This window comes from Eriocheir sinensis, chromosome 70 (assembly GCF_024679095.1).
Source record: "Eriocheir sinensis breed Jianghai 21 chromosome 70, ASM2467909v1, whole genome shotgun sequence".
Taxonomy (NCBI): Eukaryota; Metazoa; Arthropoda; class Malacostraca; order Decapoda; family Varunidae; genus Eriocheir; species Eriocheir sinensis.
In genome coordinates, this window is record NC_066578.1 from 956,314 (window position 1) to 968,545 (window position 12,232).

General features: G+C 49.7%; 1 protein-coding gene across 1 annotated transcript in view; it reads right to left on the reverse strand.

Annotated features, from left to right (window-relative positions):
• Positions 1–1,172: 1,172 nt before the first annotated feature.
• LOC126988669 (uncharacterized) overlaps positions 1,173–12,232 on the reverse strand; it is a 51,951-nt gene continuing 40,891 nt past the window's right edge. Inside the window, exon 5 of the mRNA XM_050847024.1 lies at positions 1,173–1,256. Coding sequence (XP_050702981.1) covers positions 1,173–1,256 — 84 coding nt within the window. The remainder of the gene's footprint in view (positions 1,257–12,232) is intronic.

Consider the following 12,232-nt stretch of genomic DNA (forward strand, 5'->3'; position numbering starts at 1 on the left):
CGTGTCAAATAGCCTGGAGAGCGAGAAGCTACGACTCGTCCTTTTTTGTGTAATGTCCTCAAAGAAGACGGCACGAGTTGGAGGGCCGCGAGCCGCGTCGGGTGAGGACTGGGGACAAACAAGAACGTGCGTAGATGAGGGAATGAATGGATGATGAGTGTTATTCAGCCAATGTTCAATGACAGGGACCTGGATAGTCTGGCAATCAGCGACACAAAATTGAAAGGTGTTGATGAGATAGTTTCTTTTAGCGAAAGCAGAAATGTCAGAGGGTGTGAAAGGGTGCTTGGGATAAAGGGGCTGTTTGTGTTGATGAGACGTGAGCTGTGGCGTGTGCAAGAAAGGAAGGCAGTGAACTCATGGTCATGTAGGTGAAAATGAAGGTTGATACAGAGCTGTGAAAGCAGCTCAGAAGGGTGAAGGTTGAGACATTGGTAGACGAGGAGGCCGGGCAACAGGGCGATAAGTGGCGGATGGAACCTCTGCTGCTGGGGCGGCAGGCACAATGGTCCCCATCCCAGAGGTCGAAAAGATCTATACGAAAATTTAAGGATTCATTTGATAAGATAATTTGATAAAGTATGGGCCATTATTACGTCAATGCAAACTTATCAAAATACAAATAGGACAAAAAAAAAGAAAGGTGAGAACACAAACAAGCAAAAGCGAGGCGCGAGGGAAGGAGCAAATCCAAAGTCGAGAACCTTTTCTTGAGAGTGAGCATGAAGCGTCGACCTAAAGCACAATTCTCAACAACCAAATTTTGAACATTAAGTAGACAAAGATATTTTTGCTGGACTATTCCTTCTCCCTCACACATTCCCAACACCCGTCATGACTTCCATGCCGACGGGGAAGCGGCGTTTGGCTTCCCACAGTCCGCGAATACGTCAGTGGCCTCTTCCCGGAGCCGTACAGGAGGCGCGATATTTATAGTAAGCATAGCAACACAAATTCCACTTGAATGATAAAATAAAGTAAATAAGTAAAACATGATGCTATGCCATTGAAACCCCGGATGAACGTGACAAACGTCCTCATCCAGTGAGCATCGGTCCATTCACGAAGAATTATCAAAATTTGGTGTAAAAAAATAAACTGCGGTGTTGTGAAGATGGAAAAGCAGTTGAAGCTGCCTTGCCCGAGTGTCGGCGGAGGCGTGCACTTGAAGGTCACTGAAGAGAGTCATTATGTTGCTCGTCGAGAGGCAGAGGGAGCAGCGACACCTTCCTGAAGGCCAACAGGTCTTTGGGTACCTGGGCAGCAGGCGGGTAAAGGCCAGGTGTGAGGAATCCAACTACTGAGGGAGTGTGGAGAAGGAAAGAGTGCTTCGGAATTATTGCTGATAAACACAAATCAGCTGATATGAGTGGATAGAAGAAAATAACAACAATAGGCTGTTGAAGTCTTCTTTATGAATCTAACAGTTATCATTGAGCGTTTTAGCATTAATTGAAAGAACAGGAAAAGAGACAGAGGGTAAAGGAAAAAGGGAATGAGGGAGGAAAGGACAGACAAGGAGAGCGAGAGAGTCAGCTAAAGAACACTTCTTGCTCAAGGAGGCACAGCAAGGCTCTCCTGTCAGCGGAAAAAACAAACAAACTTTCCGGTCTGAGAAAGGCGCGAACTTCAGCCTGACGGGCGCCATTGATTGTGTTGATCCTATACACCACGAAGGTCTGTCTGTCTTGTGTGTCTGTGTGTGTGTGTGTGTGTGTTAGAAGACGCCATACATTACCGCAGACAATCCCGTAATATGATTCCCTATTACTTAGCATAAAAAAATAATATCAAGAGAATTCAGACATATATGACTAAAAAAGAACAAAACGTGGAAATATCACAGCAGAGAGGTCGATATTCAGTACTTGACTCACAGGAAGGGGGCGGGGGGGGGGGGGGGAGAGAGAGAGAGAGAGAGAGAGAGAGAGAGAGAGAGAGAGAGAGAGAGAGAGAGAGAGAGAGAGAGAGAGAGAGAGAGAGAGAGAGAGAGAGAGGTAATGGATTGTAATGTGGAGTCATGCTCAGTCGATAGCCAACCTCTTCTCCCTTACACCTTCTCCTCCCCAGTACTATACAGCCATAACTCTTCCTTTTCCACCTCCTCCTCCTTCTCCTCCTCCCCTCCTTATCTTCCTCCTCCTCCTCCTCCTCTTCCTCCGCCTCCTCCTCCTCCTCTTCCTCTCCAAACACTGCAAACATTGGTTAACAACTCAATGAATTTCCTCTTCCTCTTCCTCCTCCTCCTCCTTCTTCTCCCCCTCCTTCTTCTCCTCCCCCTCCTCCTCCTCCGCGTTCTCCTCTTCCTCCTCCTCCTTTTTCTCCTTCTTCTCCTCCTCCTCTCCCTCCTCCCCCTCCTTCTCCTCCTCCTCCTCCTCCGCGTTCTCCTCTTCTTCCTCCTCCTCCTTCTTCTCCTCCTCCTCCTCCTTCTCCTCCTCCTCCTCAAGTCTGTGAACGATACCCATTCCGTGTCAGTAATTGTCGAAACTCACCTGGAAAAATAACCTGACTGTGAAAAACGACTAGCGCGCGGGGCCTTTTCCGTTGAGGGAGAATCACTGCACCACCAGATATTAACACACCACGCTAACAAGGTATGCCTAAGTATATGGGTTAAATCGACACGTACAAATCTGCGGGTCGCGGCAGCCTATTTTCGCGGTCGATGACAGAACTAATGTAGGAAACACTTCAGTCACTTACTAGCATGAATAATGGGTTAGTGTATATAACCATGGTCGTGGAGGGCTGGGATGTGGCGAACGTAGCACAGCAAAGAAGGTAAAGAGTAAAGTTGAGAGTATACGCAAAAGGTATGAGTGGGGGCGTGCTAATCTCCGCTCCGTTTGTCCTTTGAGCATTTAGTGGGAGAGAACCAGTTTGCGTAACATCGAATAGGTAACAGCGGTGACGTAAATTACAGGGCCATTAGCTTGATATGAGCGGCAAGATCCTCGAGGGAATTATTAGAGACAAACTCCTTCCTCACCTCTTAAATTCCCATCCACCGAGATCCATTCCTCCCCCCCCCCCCATCTTGTTTCTCCCATCTCCCTCCTCTCCTCCTTTTCCTCCCCCCTTCTAATTTATCCTCCTCCTCCTCTTCTTCGTTCCTCTTCCCCTGCTTCTTGTCACACTCCCCAGCCTACACCTCTCCCTCCTGTACCCCCAGTCTCTCTCACCTCCTCCTTTTCCGCCCCCCTTCCCCCATTTCATTCTTCCTCCTCCTCCTCCTCCTCCTCCTCCTCCCCCTCCTCAACCCCTTTCTCTTATTCCTCGTCCACCTTCCCTTCTAGTTTCCACCATCTCCCCTCTCCTCCTTCCCCCCCCCTCTCCGCATATATAATTATCCTCCTCCTCATCCACCTTCTCCTAATTCTCGTCCACTTTCACTTCCTCCACCTCCCTCATCTCCCTCTCTCCACCTCCCTTATCCTTGTCCTCTCTCAGGCTAGTTAACCATTGAAGGATAATTAGCTTCGCTCTAATTGTGTCGCAGTTCATAATGGAGGAGAGGTGGTGTTTGTCGTATGCAAATGAGCTGTTTTATATGCGGACGAGGACAGGGTGCAGAGACTCAATAAGCTCTCTCTCTCTCTCTCTCTCTCTCTCTCTCTCTCTCTCTCTCTCTCTCTCTCTCTCTCTCTCTCTCTCTCTCTCTCTCACACACACACACACACACTTTTTACTTTACATTTTATCGTAAAGGAAGTAGAGTTTTTCCTCTTATACACTTTTAATGATAAAGGTCACTATGGAAAGGGTAGGAGGAGAAGAGGAAGAGGAGGAGGAGGAGGAGGAGGAGGAGGAGGGAAAAAAAAACAGGAAACGGTAATGGGACACGGATAAACATATGATCTTGTTGTGATTATTATCAGTGGAAATCAAACACCATTAAAAGGAGTGAGTGAATCTATAGCAATGGTCAGGGTCAGGTACATGAAGGGGAAAGAGTGAAGAGTGAAGGTCGGAGGCGCGGTCAGGGGCTGGGTAAGGCAAGGGAGGAGGCAGAGGAAGGCAGGACGGACGGGCGCACCTCCCCCCTCGTTTCCCTTACAACAGGAGGGAGTCAAGGGCACGGAAGGAAAGGAGTTTCAATATTTGTTCAGGAAAGTTCATTAATACCGTGATTTTCCTATCCTTTCTTCTTTTCTCTCTGTGTGTGTGTGTGTGTGTGTGTGTGTGTGTGTGTGTGTGTGTGTGTGTGTGTGTGTGTGTGTGTGTGTGTGTGTGTGTGTGTGTCTGGGTCTGTCTTTCTCTCTGCCTGCTTGTTTGCTTGCCTGTCTATCTGTCTGCCTGTCACTGTATTTGGGTGTCGAAAGTACCGATGCCCTTTTCTATATATAGATATCATACTCGTTCGCAGAAGTGTGTGGGAGGGGAAGGCAATGAGCATGTCTCCCTCGTCGAGCAGCGGTATACCTTCAACACGTGTTCGTATATCTGCAACTCCGATCACCACCTGCATCCGGAGCTCTGCCAAGTTTTATGAGTCTGTTTCTATATGGGTGCAAAGGGAAAGGGGAGCGTCTGCCTTCCACGAGCTTGGTACATTTCCATAATCTCAGGAACTCAAACCACCCGAAAGTTGAAGTATGACTGTATGTGTTTGCATTAATATACACACACACACGCACACACACACACACACACACACACACACACACACACACACACACCTGGCTGAATATAGCTCTACCTTTGCTTCTGTCTGTCTGTCTGTCTGTCTTTTCACTCTTTTCTTCGTGTATTCATTCATCCGCCTCGCTATCCGTGAATGTCTATCTATCAATCTATCTATTTATATCTATACATCTATCTATAGGTGTATCTATCTATCTATCTATTTGTTAGTCCTTCTATCTGTCCATCTATCAATCTGTTCTTTTATCCATTTATCTATCTATCTATCTATCTATCTATCTATCTATCTATCTATCTGTCTGTCTGTCTATCTGTCTGTCTGTCTTTCCATCTAATTTTATGTATATCTATCTCTCTGTCTATCTATATAAATATCTATCTCTACATCCATCCATCTGTCCATCTATCTATCTTTACATCTATCTATCAACCTATCTACCTACTTATCTATCCCTCCCTCCCTCCCACTATCAGCTTCGTTCTCTCATAGCTCTCTCGACATTTCTTTTTTTCCCGCCGCTACATATTTTCTTTGATACCTGATGAATCTCCGGGAAAATTAATTAAAGTTTCTGTTCAATACTTTTCTTCCCCGGCGCTGGAGTGTTAGTCTGCCGTGTGCTCTGGGAAGGAGGATTGTTTCTTTTTAAGCTGGGGGAAAGGAGTCTGGTTATTAGGGAGGCGGGGAAGAAAAGACAGGAAGACATAGAGGAAATATCATACTATAGTCTTCCTTATATATCGAGGCCGGTCTGGCGTAGGCTCCCGCGGGTCCTTTCCTCCCCTCTACTCTTCCACACAGTCACAACACCTATCTCTCCCTCTCATATATAAGCTATAGGTAACATTTGAGAGGAAAAAATAGGTGTTGGGACTGTGTGGCAGAGCAGAGGGGAGAAATGGACCCGCGGGAGCCAACGCCAAAACGGACTCGACAATTTCGTTTCGCTCTTGGTGCCGAAGGGAAGAGGTTGACAAGGTGAGGAGAGACCACGAAGCCTTGTAAGGTGCGTAAAATCTCAGCTTGACAGACTATAGTATCGCGTATGGAACTAGAAAAGCGACGTGAGAGGTTCCTGAAATGTGAATAAATAAGTTAATACATGAAAGTACGACAAGAAAGTTCCTGTAATGCGAGAAAACATATATGAAAAGAAATTACTGGCGTCTCAACATAAGTACATGGTGCAAAGATTGATAAAAAGATCTCCTTGTGAACTCGAACTGTAGAGTAAAGGCAATAGAACGGCGAGGTCAAAAGCAACACCAGCAACAGCCATGACGATGATAAGGGTGGAAATAATTTTAATAACAACAGTATAGTAGTAGTAGTAGTAGTAGTAGTAGTATGATAATGATGGTAACAACACCACCACCACCACCACCACCAACAACAACAACAACAACACTACTACTACTACTACTACTACTACTACTACTACTACTACTACTACTACTACTACGACTACTTGTATCCCTCACTCTGGCTCAGCTGCATCCCACTCCTGGCCGAGCACATAACAACGCTGCTGGGTGGCTGTTGTGGTCCTTGTGGGTTCAGAAAATATTCGTATTTCTTTACTCAGCTCATCATTGAACTATACAGAGATAGCACAATTATAAGACGTTTTTCTAAACATGATAAAGTAAAAATATAAAGTAATTACGGTGAGTGGGAGTCAGCAAATAATATTTAATAATTAAATCACCTTTTACTAATTACGGAGTCAGTTTTAGAATAAAACGTTTGTTCTCGTAAATAAAATCCTCTTGAGCACGATGGGACGTTCATATTAAAGGTAAAATGCAATATATGACTTGACAAAGAATGATTCGCAAAAAGTGGTATAAATTTGCTGTCTGAATTATATATTCTCAACACAATTACTTTAGTTTTTACCCTACAGAGTTGAAAAAAGTCGTGTTTAAGTTGTTCAATCAAAGCTTAATCAAGTAATGTCGACACAAGTTTTCTAGCTTGTGTAACAGATGAGTCATGTAAAAAAATATGAATGTTTTCTGGACTTATGAGACTGTGACCGATTGTGCCGGACGCATTAAAGAAGGGACACTCGCGACATTCCCTCGTAGCCTAACCGGGGCGGCGGCGGCGCACCAAGCGGCGCGCGTAACACTCCTTGGCCGACGGTGTATAACATGAGGACTCGGGTCTGTGCTGCCACTAGTATCAGTGCCGTAAATGGTGTTCATTCTCGCAAGAAAAGCCTAACCTATGATTTTTTTCGATTTACTGTACAAAGAACAAGGAAAGGTTAATTATGTATTTTCAATCACATTTTTTATAAGTTACTGAGTTTACACCTGTCAGACACCTCAGTCAGTGAACCAACCACACCACCACCACCACCACCAGTCAGCTAGTCATCACCACCAGTCAGCTAGTCATCACCACCAGTCAGCTAGTCATCACCACCAGTCAGCCAGCCACCACCACCAGTCAGCTAGTCATCACCACCAGTCAGCTAGTCATCACCACCAGTCAGCTAGTCACCACCACCAGTCAGCTAGTCACCACCACCAGTCAGCCAGCCACCACCACCAGTCAGCCAGCCACCACCACCAGTCAGCTAGTCACCACCACCAGTCAGCTAGTCATCACCACCAGTCAGCTAGTCACCACCACCAGTCAGCTAGTCACCACCACCAGTCAGCCAGCCACCACCACCAGTCAGCTAGTCACCACCACCAGTCAGCCAGCCACCACCACCAGTCAGCTAGTCACCACCACCAGTCAGCTAGTCATCACCACCAGTCAGCCAGCCACCACCACCAGTCAGCCAGCCACCACCACCAGTCAGCTAGTCACCACCACCAGTTAGCCAGCCACCACCACCAGTCAGCTAGTCACCACCACCAGTCAGCCAGCCACCACCACCAGTCAGCTAGTCACCACCACCAGTTAGCCAGCCACCACCACCAGTCAGCTAGTCACCACCACCAGTCAGCCAGCCACCACCACCAGTCAGCTAGTCACCACCACCAGTCAGCCAGCCACCACCACCAGTCAGCTGGTGTCACCACCAGTCAGCCAGCCACCACCACCAGTCAGCCAGCCACCACCACCAGTCAGCTAGTCATCACCACCAGTCAGCCAGCCACCACCACCAGTCAGCCAGCCACCACCACCAGTCAGCTAGTCATCACCACCAGTCAGCCAGCCACCACCACCAGTCAGCTAGTCACCACCACCAGTCAGCCAGCCACCACCACCAGTCAGCCAGCCACCACCAGTCAGCTAGTCATCACCACCAGTCAGCCAGCCACCACCACCAGTCAGCCAGCCACCACCACCAGTCAGCTAGTCAGCACCACCAGTCAGCAAGACACCACCACCAGTCAGCCAGCCACCACCACCAGTCAGCTAGTCACCACCACCAGTCAGCCAGCCACCACCACCAGTCAGCTAGTCACCACCACCAGTCAGCGAGTCACCACCACCAGTCAGCTAGTCACCACCACCAGTCAGCTAGTCACCACCACCCGTCAGCTAGCCACCACCACCAGTCAGCTACCACCACCACCAGTCAGCTAGTCACCACCACCAGTCAGCTAGTCACCACCACCAGTCAGCCAGCCACCACCACCAGTCAGCTAGTCACCACCACCAGTCAGCTAGTCACCACCACCAGTCAGCTAGTCACCACCACCAGTCAGCCAGCCACCACCACCAGTCAGCTAGTCACCACCACCAGTCAGCCAGCCACCACCACCAGTCAGCTAGTCACCACCACCAGTCAGCTAGTCACCACCACCAGTCAGCCAGACACCACCACCAGTCAGCCAGCCACCACCACCAGTCAGCTAGCCACCACCACCACCAGTCAGCCAGCCACCACCACCAGTCAGCCAGCCACCACCACCAGTCAGCTAGTCACCACCACCAGTCAGCCAGCCACCACCACCAGTCAGCTAGTCACCACCACCAGTTAGCCAGCCACCACCACCAGTCAGCTAGTCACCACCACCAGTCAGCCAGCCACCACCACCAGTCAGCTAGTCATCACCACCAGTCAGCCAGCCACCACCACCAGTCAGCTAGTCATCACCACCAGTCAGCCAGCCACCACCACCAGTCAGCCAGCCACCACCACCAGTCAGCTAGTCATCACCACCAGTCAGCCAGCCACCACCACCAGTCAGCTAGTCATCACCACCAGTCAGCCAGCCACCACCACCAGTCAGCTAGTCATCACCACCAGTCAGCCAGCCACCACCACCAGTCAGCTAGTCATCACCACCAGTCAGCCAGCCACCACCACCAGTCAGCCAGCCACCACCACCAGTCAGCTAGTCATCACCACCAGTCAGCCAGCCACCACCACCAGTCAGCTAGTCACCACCACCAGTCAGCTAGTCACCACCACCAGTCAGCCAGCCACCACCACCAGTCAGCTAGTCATCACCACCAGTCAGCTAGTCACCACCACCAGTCAGCTAGTCATCACCACCAGTCAGCCAGCCACCACCACCAGTCAGCCAGCCACCACCACCAGTCAGCTAGTCACCACCACCAGTCAGCTAGTCACCACCACCAGTCAGCTAGTCATCACCACCAGTCAGCTAGTCACCACCACCAGTCAGCTAGTCATCACCACCAGTCAGCCAGCCACCACCACCAGTCAGCCAGCCACCACCACCAGTCAGCTAGTCATCACCACCAGTCAGCTAGTCACCACCACCAGTCAGCCAGCCACCACCACCAGTCAGCTAGTCATCACCACCAGTCAGCTAGTCACCACCACCAGTCAGCTAGTCACCACCACCAGTCAGCCAGCCACCACCACCAGTCAGCCAGCCACCACCACCAGTCAGCCAGCCACCACCACCAGTCAGCCAGCCACCACCACCAGTCAGCCAGCCACCACCACCAGTCAGCTAGTCACCACCACCAGTCAGCCAGCCACCACCACCAGTCAGCCAGCCACCACCACCAGTCAGCCAGCCACCACCACCAGTCAGCTAGTCACCACCACCAGTCAGCTAGTCACCACCACCAGTCAGCCAGCCACCACCACCAGTCAGCTAGTCACCACCACCAGTCAGCCAGCCACCACCACCAGTCAGCCAGCCACCACCACCAGTCAGCTAGTCACCACCACCAGTCAGCTAGTCACCACCACCAGTCAGCCAGCCACCACCACCAGTCAGCTAGTCACCACCACCAGTCAGCCAGCCACCACCACCAGTCAGCTAGTCATCACCACCAGTCAGCTAGTCATCACCACCAGTCAGCCAGCCACCACCACCAGTCAGCCAGCCACCACCACCAGTCAGCTAGTCATCACCACCAGTCAGCTAGTCATCACCACCAGTCAGCTAGTCATCACCACCAGTCAGCCAGCCACCACCACCAGTCAGCCAGCTACCACCACCAGTCAGCCAGCTACCACCACCAGTCAGCCAGCCACCACCACCAGTCAGCTAGTCACCACCACCAGTCAGCCAGCTACCACCACCAGTCAGCTAGTCACCACCACCAGTCAGCCAGCCACCACCACCAGTCAGCTAGTCACCACCACCAGTCAGCCAGCCACCACCACCAGTCAGCTAGTCACCACCACCAGTCAGCCAGCTACCACCACCAGTCAGCTAGTCATCACCACCAGTCAGCCAGCCACCACCACCAGTCAGCCAGCTACCACCACCAGTCAGCCAGCCACCACCACCAGTCAGCTAGTCATCACCACCAGTCAGCCAGCCACCACCACCAGTCAGCCAGCTACCACCACCAGTCAGCCAGTCACCACCACCAGTCAGCTAGTCACCACCACCAGTCAGCCAGCCACCACCACCAGTCAGCTAGTCATCACCACCAGTCAGCCAGCCACCACCACCAGTCAGCCAGCCACCACCACCAGTCAGCCAGCCACCACCACCAGTCAGCCAGCCACCACCACCAGTCAGCTAGTCATCACCACCAGTCAGCCAGCCACCACCACCAGTCAGCTAGTCATCACCACCAGTCAGCCAGCCACCACCACCAGTCAACCTCTGGGCCTACAAGTGGTTACATAAGCATTAAGAATATGATCTCTTCGTATTGCATTACCTAAAACATATCAACACATCCGTAGGCCCTCTATACAAGCACAGCCTCTCCTACTTGCTATAATGGGTCATATTGGTGTTACAGGCTAAATATGTTTATGAAAGGAACATCATCTCTCGTCGTTCCACGTTATCAAAACTCTATAATTGTAATATTTCTAGGCTATCTCCACAGATGTAGCCTCTCCGATTTGCTATAAGAAGCTGCATGTGTTACAACCTACAAGTGGTTACAAAAAGAACATATCGTCACCTTCGTAAACAAAGCGCCTAAGTCATTATTTTCTACTTTACAGGAAATCAGAAAAGAACTGTCATCGTCTCATTTGGCTCAAGATTTAAGCAGAAATGAAAAGGCCAATTCTAGAACACTCAAACCCTGAATGACCAAGGCAACTATACAGAAACGGGCGTCACATGTTGAAAAATCAATGTAAACAAAAACCTGGAAATCGCTGAAAAATGACTTAGGCGATTATTTTATAAGGATGACGATATGGTGCCAGTAGATTTAAACAAAGATCCAAACCACAGTCGGAGGCCATGGGTCAAACGGAGAGGTGGGCACGGACGAGCCACACGTGTTTAATCTACTCATTTATTTCCTTTAGAATATTAACCCGGTAGCAGCGACGGCCCAAATTTGTGGCTTTACCGTGTAGCAGCGACGGCCCAAATTTGTGGCTTTACCGTGTAGCAGCGACGGGCCAAATTTGTGGCTTTACCGTGTACCAGCGACGGGCCAAATTTATGGCTTTACCGTGTACCAGCGACGGGCCAAATTTGTGGCTTTACCGTGTACCAGCGACGGGCCAAATTTATGGCTTTACCGTGTACCAGCGACGGGCTACATTTTTGCCATGATATAAACCCCCCAAAATAGATGATGCATAAACTGATCACAAATGCGTTGATATATATTATGAAATGGTTTGCGTGAGTGATGATTTTTTTCTCATTTTCTCGCTTAGAAGGGCATGATCCCTGCATCTACCGGGTTAATAAGCTTTCCCAATCAGTTCATCATTGTATAAATATCAGGAAAGAAGCGAGCGAGACATCGTAACAAACCACAGAAGTGTTAAACTAGACTGCTATCACAGGTTACGCGCACTCCGCTTGGGGCTTCAACGCCGCCCGATTATTGGTTTTTCAAAAGGGAGCGCGCACACACACACACACACACACACACACACACACACTCATCACATAACAACCTCATACATTATATTACATAAGAATCCCACACACTACCTCTCTCTCTCTCTCTCTCTCTCTCTCTCTCTCTCTCTCTCTCTCTCACACACACACACACACACACACACACACACACACACACACCACATCACATCACAACCGTATTCATTATTTTTCTCAGCCAGGTAAATGGAAACTGTCCAACAAAACTAACCGTCAAAATAAGGGAGAACAAGAAAGGGAAGGGAAGCTTTTGAAACGGAAAGGGGAAACGATGGAACAGAGGGTAGAGGAGGAAAGGGAGAAATGGACAGGAAAAGCT